We start from the raw sequence: 14,972 nt of genomic DNA on the forward strand, positions 1-14,972 counted from the left end.
TGTAGTCCTTAAGTGTTTATTTTATTGACTTTTTCTGTTCAAGAACTATAAAATATGGTTCGCCGGTGCCAAATTTGCAAGAAATTTGACTTAAATAATCTATTTAAGTCTTGAAACGACTTTCGACCGGTAGGCAACTCTCAATTTACCCATTGGGAGTCAGTGGCGTTGTTGTAGAAAGGCGCTTATTTGATAATATTTTAGCAAAATGTAAAATCTGAATTTTTTCTCTTACATTACATTATTTACTTACTTACATTGTAACAAAATCATAATTATAACCCTGTTAATAATTAATAATGTTTTTATTAAAAATATATTCCGGTTTATTCTAAAATTATCTTCAAAATCTAAAATAACATACAAGAATTTTAAAATGATATTACATTATGAAACAATATTTTTTAATATACCGGGTCGTCTCAAAAGTGGCTCACCCCTATAACTTTTTAATTTTTTTAGATAAAAAAACAGATTTGTATGTTAGTAGGTATATGACATAAATTAGGATTTATTGACGTATTCAATTGTTTTTGGTCTCTTCCTGTTTCACCGAAATGATTACATCTTTTTAAAGGCACCCTCGGTATATTGCTACTTTATTCGATAAAAAATGACACTCTGGAAGGAGCCTTGGAAAAATAGGTTAGATCCTCTAGTGGTTTTCGTGTCCTGGCCGGTTAAATCTTATTTTTAATCATATCTCAATTTTTTCAATTGGAACGAGGGTGGCTCATTAGCATATTTGGAAAAAGGCATTTTTACGAATAATTTGGTACCACACACTTGTTATTTCGAGTCAAATTGTCGCTATTAACCGCATATTAGAATTTTAAATAACCTATATATGAAAATATCTCAAAAAGTTGTTTCAAAAATTCAATTCGATGTTACTTTCTATCAAATAAAGTAAAAAATATCAGGGGTGCCATTTAAAAATCATTGAATGAAAACAATTGAATACATCAATCAATCCCGATATATGTCATATACTAACTTACTAAATCTCGTTTTATTATCTGAAAAAGTAAAAAAGATATAGAAAATTTTGAGAAACCTTTGAGAAACACCCGGTATATTTTAATAATTAAGAAAACCTTTGAACTTCTCACTTAAAAAAATATTAATTTAATGTTATTTAACAGCTTGTTTATGGTTTGTCGATATATTTATTTAAATAAATAATCACGTGTCAACGAAATTATAGAAAAAATACATGTTTAATGTTCATTAGGAGAACTTTTAATTGGCATTGGATGCAACAAATAATATATTTCATGGTCGTCTGTATTTTATGTTTTTTAAAATTATTTTTATGAATTTTTTGATTTATGTAATTTGTATTTTTTTTTGTGAGATAATGATGAAATTTCATGCAAGCTGTTTTACTTACGTGTTACTTATGTTCAGGGTTGGAAAAAATCATGATTTTTTTTTTATTTAAATCAGATTTTTTTTATTTAAATCAGATTTTTTTTATTTTAATTCAAAACAATATTTAAATCGGATTTCCAAATGACTAGGACTTAGTTTCAATTAAAGTTCTATCTTAAATGGCTAAATCTTTATAACTCTGCCCGATACCGATAACATTAACAGTTCTACGGCGGTGTCATTTTTCCACATCGGTCACCAATATATTCAAAAGGACTTTTTTTTCAAACATCTCAAAAATATTAACTTTTGTCATTATAACGCCTAGGCATAAAATAGAAATCAACCAGAAGGTTGACTCCCAAAATGCGCGCGAAACGATGACTAACCTAAAAATTCCTTTATGAGCGGGTAACACCTGTCAATATAGCGGCGTTACCGGTTTTGCTCAGATTACTGGTCAGGGTTTTTTGCAAATTCTGACCATCATAATATGAATATATCACATAAATACGAATTTTAAAAGCTATTCAAATAAAAATAAATTGTTAATGTAGAAATAAATAGATATTAAACAAATGGTCCTTCATAGTTTTATTTTCAATACTGTATTAACCCATCTTAACACAATACTTATTACCCATTTACCTAATCAGCATTTTATTATTATAATGAGCCGATTTATCTGGGTAACATTGTGTTCAAGAAAACTTTCCCAAAATTAAAAATCGAGCTTTTTGATAATGTGTGGTTTCAAAAGGCAGAACTGTAAACTGTTACCCATTTAGAACGTATCTATAGCAACGCAATTCGCGTAATTTCCCAGACCATAAAAGCTTCTAAGAAAGGTGTAGGGATTAGGGATGACCACGGAGTTTTGCCAACCAGTAAAACGCAGCTCAAGGGTTCGAGTAGAAAGTTGACCTTTAATTAATTGACGTTAGTTTATTTTTAAAATTCACGATCTCTACCCATTTCCAAATTTTGACTACGCATATATTATCTGCCTACCTACTAATTGCAAAAAATTTCCGCTGCATAAAAATTACATGTGGTTAGTATCTATACAATACAAACTTTACCTTCGAAATAACGTATTACGCTCAAACTGTAATCACATACCTATCAGATAATAAAAATACTTATTCAATATAACCCTGACAACAGCCTGCGAAAGCGTTTTAATCCGGCCCTGAGAGTTACCCGCTGCCAATATGGCGTCGCGATTCGTGAAACGTCATCAAATTCGGCAGAGTTGGCGTTCTGGTTGATTTCTATTTTGTGGCCTAGGCATAAAACAAAGCACTGTTACGCCTAAGCACAAAGGTACAAACATATATTATTAAACTGATATAAGTGTCAAATTCAACGAGTGTACAAATTGTTGCTCGATTACTGTTCATATTATTTGCAATGTTTGAAATTGATCAAAAAATTATTTGTAATGTTTTAAAAGAAATAGTATGTTCTATTCGGAGTAAAAATGTACTTTTCGTGCCTCCCTGTAACGTCGGAATAGCTTTACGATGGTCCTTCAAAGGTACAGAATCGTCAAAAAAGTATAATTTTTACTCCTAATAAAACAATACATTATTGTTCGGAAACAGTCTTAAGTCGAGAATGAAATTAGTATGTATTATCTAATGTCAAAGTGTAAAGTACTTACTGCAGATCAAAATGTTGGTAGGAATTTGGAAACATACAACCGTTACAAAAAAAAACAAATCAACACATTTTCTGACAAGGATTATAGATTCTCGGGAATGAAGATAGTCTCTACGAGTATATCAGAAGAATCTAGTTCTGGCACTATAGACTTTGCTGCGAATGATATGTATTCGAACAACGAATTTTTGTCACTTATACATAAATTTTAAAATAAATCCCTGCGTTTAGCGGTCTAATGGATTCACACGAAATTACTTCAAAAATCGGTCCTACATTTAAATTGATGAATAGATATTTTTATATAGTTTTATAACATTTACAATTATTTTCGATTTATTATCTGTTTATCTGTTATAGAAATATTGTTTCTAGTTTTCTAGGACACATTTTTATAACTTTTACAGTTATTTCTTTATTTATTAATAAATAACGTATAATAAAAAAACGAATTAAAAAAACTTTTCAAAAACGAATTAAAAAATAAGTCGGTTTCTATTTGAAAAAAAATGATTTATTATCATTTTTTAATTTTTTAAATAGATAGCCACATGTCTTTTCTTTATATCACAGTGGCTGTGGTAATCACTAAATCTGTAGTTTAGACAATACAATTTTTTTGACAAGCATTTTTTTCTCACAAAGAATTTTATATATTTTTTTCCCCGAAAATGGCTAATCTTAAGTATAGAGTGTGTACTATCAAGTGCACCTGGGACATCCTGTATAATACCTACTGAGTGTTATCTAGGTTCCTTAAATATTGCTAGCGTGACTAAAACTATTATAATATAATTTTTTAAAACAACACACGATTCTTGAATTGCTATGGCGGGTAAATTCTTGTAATAAATACGGATTTTGAAACGCGCAACTACCAAAAATCGTGCAATTTTGAAACAAAATGATGTAAAACTAATCACCTAAACGCTAGACATACCTATCGCAATACTATTTGTGGTTTTATACTTAAATATGGCGTCAAATTATAGGAAGGTTGAAGGTGCCCAATAATAACCATCGAATCCTAAACGCTTATATTTTATTTATGCACTGACAATAGTTATTATTTGAGGAAAATGCCTTGCGACAAAATAAAAACGGTATCATGGTAGGCATAGCAATAAGATTTCAGTTTGAATTTTACTATGTCTATGCCTGGACCGGCACCAGCCGTTGCCCACCATATATATATATATATATATATATATATATATATATATATATATATATATATATATATATATATATATATATATATATATATATATATATATATATATATATATATTAATCGGTTTAAAACGTTCTACGTCTTCAGATGCCATCTCTCCATGCCTGTCTGTCTCTCCATGCACCGTGTCAATCCCTTCCTGCCAACTTCTTCTCGGTCTACCCGGTTTTCTTCTTCCTGCAGGTTTCCAGTTTATAATTTGCTTTGGGATTCTTATTTCTGCCATTCTTTGGACATGCCCGTACCATATGAGTTGACTGTTCTTTATGTCGTCCACTATCGTATGTTTAACTTCCATAATCTCTCTTATGCGTTCATTAGTTATTCGCTCGAGTCTTGATTTGCCTGCTGATCTTCTCCAAAAATCCATCTCTGTAGCTTCCAGCATTCGTTTTGTTGTTTCCTTAATTGGCCAGACTTCACAGCTGAACGTGGTTATACTCTTTATGATGGTATTGTATATTAAAGTTTTGTTCTTGTTGTTTATGCTTCTGTCCCACAGTATTCCATTCAATACCGTGATAGTATTCCTTCCAAGTTGGTTTCGTTCTTTAATTGCTGTATCCAACAGTCCATCATTTGTGATTTGCATACCCAAATATTTGTATTTTGTGCAGCACTAAATTTTCTTCCCTTCTTCTAGCATTAGATCTTGTTGTTCTCCTCCGATACACATATATTCTGTTTTGTTAGTATTGATCTCGAGTCCCCATTTCTGATATTCTTCTATAAGCTTACATGTCATCGTAATCTTGTGCTATGATCACCTGATCTTCCGCGAAGCAAAGTGTGTAGAGCATGTTATCCCCAATGGGTACTCCCATATTTCTACATTTTTGCTTCCAACCTTTGAGAACTTGTTCGAGATATATCTTGAACAGTGTTGGTGAAATACAGCACCCTTGTTTCAGACCTTTGGTTCCATTATATCCTGTTGTTAACTTTTTGCCGACTTTTATTCTAGTTTTTGTTTGTTTATATAATGATTTCACTGCTTTTATTAGCTCTACATTTATATTGGTTTTCCACTTAGCTTCCCAAAGTCTCACAAGGGGAACGCTGTCGTATGCCTTCTGCAGGTCCACGAACACAAGATGTAGCTCTTGCTTTAGATTGCTCTTTTTACTTATTACTTGAGTGACTGTAAATAAGTGGTCCACCGTCGATGTTCCGGCTCTAAATCCTGCTTGTTCTTCGGCTTCTATTTCTTGGTATTCGTTTTCGATCCTATTTCTCAAAATTTTTCCATATATTCTACTCACGGTGGCTGTTACTGATATTCCCCTGTAGTTTTCGCACTTAGTACGATCTCCCTTTTTGTATATAGTTGAGAGGTAAGCCTCATTCCATTCTGTGGTACATCCGTTCCGTTTATGCAGTCCTGGAATATTTTCCTTAAGTGTTCGTACAGTTTTTTCGGTCCTGATTTAATTAACTCTGACTAACTAACTAACTAACTCTGCCCACTTTTATATACTTTCGTTTAATCAAAATATTTTAGGAAAAAACAATAATTATAAATATACAGGGTAGCGCACCTCATTCGCCTCGGTTGATTATACGAAAACGGAAAGATATAGAAACAAAATATTTTATGGGTATATGTGGGGAAGCAATGCGCACAATTTAATATTATTTTGAAATATACAGGGTGTCTCAGAATTAAGATCCATACCAAAGTTATATTTTTTCTTATGGAATACTCACACCCGGTATTTTATTTCATTTTTGGATTCTTGGGCCCAAAAAAAGGCATTTATTATAAGGGTTAAATATGTTTAAAATCTTTGGTTTTTGAGATATTTAAAGATATTTAAATATGCATGCTACAAAAGAATTGATTTAAAACCCTGTACATTACTTTTCAGAATTAATTCTTGTGCTGAGTTTAAAGGTAAAGAAATAAACTTTACTGAAAAATGTTATTGCTTCCTTAAATCTATACAGGGTTACCAAAAATTGGTGATCTGTTTTAAGGATTTATTTTACATAAAAACTTTGTTATTTCAAATACAACATCCTGTACTTTTTAAAATAAATCGAAGCAGATTCAAATGCTCTTTCAAACTATATTAGAGTTTCCTAAAGCTATCTATCTCAGATTTTGAATAAAACGCGATTTTTCAATAAAATGGCAATCAAGATGGCTGGTACCGCCATGGTAATTTTCTAGTGACAGTTAGACTCGATTAATTTATTATTTTATTAATTAATTACATACTTTTTACAGTTGGGGATTGGAACCTTTGGTGTTACACAGCAAAATAAAACACTAAATCACCACAATACCCAAAAACACATTTATTTTTACAGTGGACGCGCGTTTCGCTATAACCACGTTAGCATCATCAGCAGATGATTAAAACTAAACTAATATCTACAATACATTGTATTGGACGCATGCCAATGACCTATATTTCAATTAAGAAAAAGAATTAACCTTTCTTAAAATAGTACAATTTTTAAATAATTTCTAGAATGAACCAGTGAGTGTGAATCAGGACAATTACTAAACCCTGCGAAATAAAAATATTCATTAAGTTATTCTTTATTATTTTCAGTTACCTTAACGCAGGATCTATACCAGGAAAACAGTGAAGAAAATGCAGTTTTTATAGTGTTGAAAACCAATTACAAGAAAGTGATAGTGTGACCGTTGTTCTTGGGTGTTCCCATAAATTTTCTACAGTTATTCTTTCGTGAAAAATAATAATAATATAGTTTTTTTACATCGAAACAGGCTACGGCGTAAAAATGAAAGGTCGGGAGAAATTGTGTGCCAAGCTGTCGAGCGCTTTTTTGAGAAAGTGGTGTAAGTATATAAATAAATATAGAAAATTTGCCATAAGTCGAGGTGAAACTATGTATAACAGTTAAATTAAGTTTTTATTATTTTTAAATATTTCTTTTTCTACCAAACCAAACATGTACAGGGTGAGTCAACGATAGAGTAAAGTCCATTATCTCATTTGTTTCGTGGTTTACAAAAAAATGTTTAAATATAAAAGTTATTAAAGGAAAGGTTAAGATACATATTTTAAAATTATTATAGAGTCTACAGAGTGCTTTAAAAAAGTGATAAAATTGATTGTTTTTGAAATATTTGAATTTGTTTAAACAAACGTTAGATTTCAGAGTGGTAAAAAACTGTCAGTGATGCCATTGTTGTTAGACTATTCAAATTTTGTAGGAGAGTTTTATAGAGATGAAGTAAAATATATTTGTAAAAATATTTTAATTAGATGCTACAGGGTGTTCAAAATATATTTATGAATTTTAACTATTTAAAATTAAAAAATCTCAATTTTTAGCCGACCATACATTGTTTAAATGTAAACCTAAAGTATGTACAAGGATGTATTTCACGAAAATATTTTAACTTCTATAGGGTGGCTCAAAAAAGTGTGAGTGGATCGGGATAATTTTTTTTTAAATGGAACATCCTGTATATTATTGCATTTTTGGCTTCCTTTCAGATCACTTTACATAATTCTAAGATATGAATAAATATATTTCGATAGTTTCAGAGATATTAATAAATAAATAAAAATTAATATTGTGTAGACATGGGCGCCGGAAGAATGAAATTTGGTGGGGGGCAAGGCAAAAATGAATAAAAAATTGACATTTTTGGTAATTATTGGGAAAACTGGAAATCGTCCGATTTTCACCAAAATTGGTATACACCCTATTTTGAAGTCGTAGATTACGAATCTGAACGTTACGAATCTTTTTTCTTGTTGGTCTCTTACCGTTTTTCAGAAAACCGGAAAATAATTTCAATATCGAATTTTTCTTAATTTCTCATATTTTTAAGGTTTTCTAGCACATATTTTGTTAGGTATTCAATAATCAATAATGTTTTTGCTATTTTCTGTTACTTTTTTAACCAATTCTATGCATAATAGAGGAAAATTTGCTAAAATAAATTTGTAAACAATCTGAAAATGTTAGATTATAGCTTTGTTCAGGTTCTTGTTAGTACCGATTCTGAACCGTCCAAGAACTCTGCAGCGCATGCGCAAATGAAGTAATGTCTTCATATTTCCTTCTGCGCATACACATCACAGTTCTAGGACGATTCAGAATCGGTAATAAGAGAAACCCGAAGTAAGTTTATGTCTTTCTGGCATTTAAAGCAACGTTGCCAATGCTAAACCTTAATTTAGCGTGTTTTTTCGCTCATTCTGGAATTACGAAAGGCGGTCGCCAGAAGAACGGCTCCTTCCCCTAACTGCTATTTTACCAACGAGATCTGACTATTTATACCCACGAAGTTGCACGAAAGAGTTTTGATTGCATTGGTTACAACTTCCATGCAGAGGGTGTTAATCTTTTGTTGTTATATTATTAGATTAACTAAAAAAGATTAACCCCTCCGCAAAGTTAAAACCAATGCAATCAAAACTCTTCCGCGTAATTTTGTGGATATAGGTGTATATTTAATTATTGTCGATCTCATAATAGGTAATTTATTTAAAATCCGTAATCACCCGAAAAATAGAAGATTCTAGACCTAATCTAGAAATTTTCAAATTTCTAGATTAGGTCTAGAATATATTTGTCTCTCTTATTACATAGGAGAGAGAAAGAAGGATATATCAAATGTCAAACTTCCATCTGGTCTCAATTTTCTTTGCAATTTTGTTAAGAAAAGTGTTTTTCAGTAAAATGTTGGACACTTTTCTATCCCCAATCAAGTGTGGCTTTTAGATAAACTATAATATAATGAAAATATAGTGAAATTATTACTTTATAGGGCCGAAATAAAGAAAAAATCAATGTTGAAATAATTTTCCGTTTTTCTGAAAAACGGTAAGAGACCGCCAAGAAAAAATAGATTCGTAATCTACGACCTCAAAATAGTGTGTATACCAATTTTGGTGAAAATCGGACCATTTCCAGTTTTCCCAATAATTACCACATTTTTTATTATTTTACAGGTAACACCTAACAATTTCATAATAATGATTATTTTTTTACAGATGGATGTAAGAAGATAGCTTTTATTTTTATTGTTTCAGTGATCCAGGGGGGGGGGGGCAAATGGCCCCTCTTGCCCCCCCTGTCCGGCGCCCATGTGTGTAGACTTAGTTAAGGAAGCTCTCACGCTAAAATATCTTGTGTATGATAATTATATAGACATTTTATGAAAAAAGTCATTAAACTACAATTTATTTTGTCCAAAATGAAGGAATTTTCCCCTTTGTGTCATTTTAGAATGATTAATTTCATATTAATATGCAAAACAATTAATATTGCTGTGTTCGAAGGCAATAGTTATGTCCATGACTAACGTTAAAATATGATTACCAAAACAACTTGAATGCCAACTGACAATAACTGACCACAAGTGCTAAATGGAACACCCAACACAACCACGAGAATTATAAGTATATATTATTATACCAGGTTTCAATAATTTTTCAGTCATTATCGCGGGTCTAAATACATACAATTTATTTTTTTATGTACAATGAATGTTGGAGATAATAGGATTATACAGGGTGTCCCAGGCTGAGCGTGCATTGGAAGAGAATCTAGAGAACTACAATTCTAGATCTGAGATGTTTTATCTATCGATTAAAAATATTTTCAATATGGCTGCACTTCGGGAAGTACCGGAAGTTGACAGCAACTTTCTTATTTTAAATGGGTACCTCTATTTTTTTGCATACTTATATTATCTGAAAAATTTTATGAATTTTGATAGTAAACACTCTATATCTAACATTAACCGTTTTTGAGAAAAATAAATTTGGACGAAAAAAATTACCTGTCAAAAAAATTTGTGAAGTCTAAAAGTCAAATAAAGTGATTGTCACAGTCGCTGTGATATAAAGAGAATACATATGGCTATCTATTTAAAAAAATTAAATTGTTTGAATGTCATATAATAATGGCGGTAGCTGTCAAGGATTTGAGCGATTAACAAATTATCATAAATAATTTTTTCCAAATGGAAACCCACATTTTTTATTTCACTAGTCAAAAGATTTTTCAATTCGTTACTTTTTGACTATGCACGTTCCTATACCTAAAATAAATCGTTTTCAAGTTATTTAAGATTAAGTTTTAAAACGTATATTTTTTCTTGATTTTATCTAGCTTCCTTTGACATTAACTGTCAAACAATCAGACAATTTATTTCCATCTGTCAGGAAACTAATTATTTGAATTTCCTGTATTATAAATACTGCCTGCCTTAAGAGTTTAAAAAGTGTATTTATAAAAATATCGTATTTTCGCTCTTTAGAGATATCTAATAGTTGATATTATTAATAATATAATAATATAACATATGATCGAAAAAAACCGGCTCAAAGTTGGCTTGGAAATGATGATCGATGACATATTGCTTTTTTAACAGAGTGTCACAATATGACAGAGCAAGATCTATTGTTTTACATCACTTGACATTTAAAGTCATAGGCTACTGGTTAAAATGAAGGAAAATATACCCTTTAAAACTAAATCTTAAATATCTTAAAAACGATTTATTTTAGGTACAGTACAGGAACATGTATAGGCAAAAAGTAACGAATTGAAGAACCTTTTCACTAGTGAAGTCAAAAAAGTCATTCGAAAAAAAAATATTTATGATAATTTTTTAATCGTTCAATTCCATGACAGCTACCGCCATTATTCTATGACATTCAAAAAATTTAATTCTTGAAATAGATCACCACATGTCTTCCCTTTATGTAGCAGTGGTTGTCCTGATCACTAAATTTGACGTTTAAAAAACACACATAAGCATTGCCTGGAAACTTATATGGTGAAATTTTGATAAAATAATTTAGTACACACTAAAAACACGGTATGTCGCTAGTGGTAGGAAAAATAATTTTTAGAGGTTACTAGTTTATTTGGTTGTCTGTGATATGCATATACGGGATGTTTCATAATTAATCTAAAAAATAAAAAAATCGTTAGAAAACGAATTAAGGCGGGCTCTTAATAAGTATATTTATTTTTTTCTCGACAACCGTTTGATGAACAAGAAAAACTCAAAAGATCAATTTTGTTGAAAAAGGATGGCCAGTCAAGAAAAAAATATATTTTCTTTAAAAAAGCAGTAGTGTACCATTTATGTTAATAATATGAAAAATACTATATAAATACTATATAAATAATGAAAAAATATCGATTTTTTTAAATATTTAACACCCTGTAGATCAGAAAGGAAGTACTTTAGACCCAATGGTTATATAAAAATTGTTTTAAGAACACATGAGGACTCACACCACAATTTTTTAGACTAATTAGAAAACACCCTGTATATTGTCAACTTGACAATGATTGATGATAAATCAAAAAATACCTTTTCTGTGAAAAAAGCTCGATTTTCGCAGAAAAAATTTTGGTTTTATTGAATTTGGGCCTGCGTCTGCAAATATGGTATGTTATTTAATATTCTATCTATCTAAATTTTAAATATCATAGTCAAAAATAGTTTTATTATTTATTAACTGTAAAAATGGTATACTTATAAGTTTTATCAAATATTGTGATTTACTTTCTACCTTGTAGTCAAAATTTATATTTAATAAACTGTAAAATATATATATTCTTATGTTTTATTAAAGTTACTCTGATATACTAATATATCAGTGTAACTTTAAAATTAGATCCTTTGAAATCAAATATAAACATAAAAAATATTTACAGCAGAAAAGGCGAAGGCGCTGGGTTAAACGTAGTCTCTACTAAGAACACGGAGGGGCGCTTTGACCCAAAATTTTACTATTAAGTTTCATATCTATCTTAATAGAAGATTATTTTCTTTTATCTATGGTTTGAGTTACATTTCAAGAATGACAGTTTATAACTGAAGTCAATTAGTATGAGCCAAGTTTCTTTCTTCGTCTTCAATGAAAATTCAATTAAACCTTGCTCATTAGTATTCTTGTGACAAAGTACCCATCATTTTCGATCATTCGCCTTGAAACTGACCAGTAAAGTCTATTGGAAACCCATTAGTTTTTAAAAATACGTCCAAGAACCGCGCGGAGGTTATGGGTAGTAGCGCGAAGCGCGCGCTTTTTGAATTCCTAATTTCTTTAATGTAGTTAAATCGGTTTCAAGGTGACAAATTCACGCCGAAACGGTTAACATTGAAATGAACCAGTCGACATCGTTTTGTAACAATCGGAAACAACGATTTTTATTGCTGTTTGCAGATTGTTTACTCTTTTTTAAATGTTGACAGTTCAATGACGCCAAAGGTAATAATAGTGCATTTTTCAATACACCTACATATTATTATATCGTATATTTTTCTTTATACGGCTTAAACGGCAACGGCCTAGCTACGTTGAAACACCGGTTCCATTAGAACACCGAAGTTAAGCGACGTAAGGCGATACTGGTGGATGGACGGGTTACCGGTTCGAAACTCTCTATCGTGCTGTTGTCCAAGGGAAAAGTGTCAAATTTATTGATACACACTGCTCATTCACGCCGGTTCGAGGCCGGATGAGATCGGATATCTCGTAAGTAAGAGTTAATTTAGACGCTTCCTAAGTCGGTAGGCCATTGACCGTGATATGGTCGAGGACCGCGGTTCGGATCCCGCGTAAACAAAGTAGGCCCCGTCTAGATTAGCCCTGGCAGCAAAAAGGAGACGTGAATGGGGTTTTCCAATGTCTGATTGAGTGTCCAACTCTCGGAGCCGTAGAGAAATACTGGAAAGATGTAGCAACGCAGCATACGTATGCGCAGTTCGAGGCTTAGATCTCGGCTGGAGAAGAGGGTTTTTATGGAAGCAAAAGTACGTCTGGCCTGTTCGATGTTCGTTAAAATTTCAGTTTTGGGGTCGCAAGCGTCGCTAACGAGGGCTCCTAGATATTTTATGGACGATACTTGTTCTACCACCTTGTTGTTAATTCTGAGGACAGTTTTTCCCGGTGTTTTGGAAAATACAAGTTTAGTTTTGTTAACAATAGGTCATGACTGGTAGTACATGTTAGTCGAATGTTTTCATTTTTAGATAAAGTCGCGTTCTAGATTTCAATATGATTGAGTTTCTTCCAAAAGTACTCCATGCCAACTTAATTCTTCTGTTGATTTCTGATAGTAGAGATCACGAGCTGTCTATTAGTTGTCCTAAATATTCTTCTACTATTTCCAGTGTTTGGTTTGGTTGTGTTATTGATTAGAATGTATTTTCTGTCTACTAGTTCATTGTACATTACGTTTGTTTTTGCTAAATTCATTTTGAGACTTACTTTATTGCTGGCTGTATTTAGTTCGTTAATTTGTGTTTGTATTCTGTTAGGACTATTGGCAATTAGGATGCCATCAGCGATTAGTTGGTTAAGATATTCTCCATCTATTTTTAATCCTTTGTTGGTCCAGTCCAGTTGACGAAAGATTTCTTCTAGTGTTGCTGTAAACAGTTTTGGAGATATCGCGTCTCTCTGACATACTCCTTTGCCAGTTGGGAACTCTGGGGTTGTTTTATATATCATTATACTCTTGCTTCGGCTTCTTTGTATATATTGGCCAGAGCTTCTATATAAGGCCTGTCAATACCTTGTTTCGCTAGGGCTTCTATTATTACCTTACTATATATCGAGTTGAAAACCTTCTCAAAGTCTATAAGGGCTATGGCTAGTGGAAATTCGTATAAAAATCAATGTAATATCAATATACTTCTATTGTAATTGACATTATACTAGTGCTATTGACACTAAGGAAAAAGTTCAGACCACTTTATATTTTTGAGACGGCCTTTTATATGGTTAAAATGAGAAATTAAAAAAAAATATTTGATATGAATAAAAAGAAAACTTGAAGATAATTAGAGTATAAAGATAATATATCAAATAAATAAAGAATGAGTTTGGTTTGGTCAAGTCAACAAACTCAATTAACATTATTAATGGTTAAAATATATTGTTAATTATTAAAATATATTATTTATTAATGTTTTTAATAAATTGCTGCAAATACCGAGTGTATGAGAATAATGGACACATGTCAGAAAAACATTTTTAATTAAAGTTAATTCAAAATTACTTAATCTAGTGAAATATAACATACAGAGTCTTGTGCTGTAACTAAGACAATAAATACTTATGTCTCATATTATATTATTATTTCTTCTTCATAAATTTCAACAATTAACCTTAATTTAGAAAAAGTTTCTCGTTGGTTTCTTTCTGTATAAAAACCCGGAAAATAAAACACTATAAACATTGGCAAAATAGAATATATAAAAAAACCGTTAAATAAAAAAGTTTCCAAGAAATTGGACGAAAATTATCTCAGGTGAGCATTGTTTAACGTGAACTTGTGACTTGTGTTATATGTAATTATAAATATTAGTAAAAAGTTTTTTTATCATTTTTCTGCATAAAATATTCAGTAGTTTAAAAATAAATAATAATTACTAAATACACCACATGTACTGATTTCTTTCGAAAATCGACAATTATGAAACTATGAACCCTTCCCGGACACAAACGGTACATTGTGAAACAAGAAGTTAGAGAGAAACAAGCCCTATAACATAGGATACAATATTTTAATGAAGAGTGCTTTCCATAAATCAATAAAATGAAAAATATACGAAATAATATACATGTACTGATTTCTTTCGAAAATCGACAACTATGAAACTATTATCCCTTCCCCGACACAAACGGTACATTGTGAGACAGAAAATTGCAGAGAAAAACAAGCCCTATAACAT

The 14,972-nt window shown here is 31.1% G+C and overlaps 1 protein-coding gene across 3 annotated transcripts in view; it reads left to right on the top strand.

Moving 5' to 3' along the window:
- Positions 1 to 14,972, top strand: part of LOC115888704 (scavenger receptor class B member 1) — a 165,561-nt gene that overhangs the window by 64,761 nt on the left and 85,828 nt on the right. For 2 of the 3 annotated variants that reach the window (XM_030908500.1, XM_030908502.1), the window contains exon 2: positions 6,835 to 7,085. The exons of the other annotated variant lie outside the window; for it this stretch is intronic. In XM_030908500.1, the coding sequence (XP_030764360.1) occupies positions 7,028 to 7,085 (58 nt within the window). In that variant the 5' untranslated portion in view covers positions 6,835 to 7,027. The remainder of the gene's footprint in view (positions 1 to 6,834; positions 7,086 to 14,972) is intronic. 3 annotated transcript variants of the gene reach the window in all.

Source organism: Sitophilus oryzae, unplaced genomic scaffold (genome assembly GCF_002938485.1).
Source record: "Sitophilus oryzae breed Bouriz unplaced genomic scaffold, Soryzae_2.0 scaffold_806_pilon_pilon, whole genome shotgun sequence".
Lineage (NCBI taxonomy): Eukaryota > Metazoa > Arthropoda > Insecta > Coleoptera > Curculionidae > Sitophilus > Sitophilus oryzae.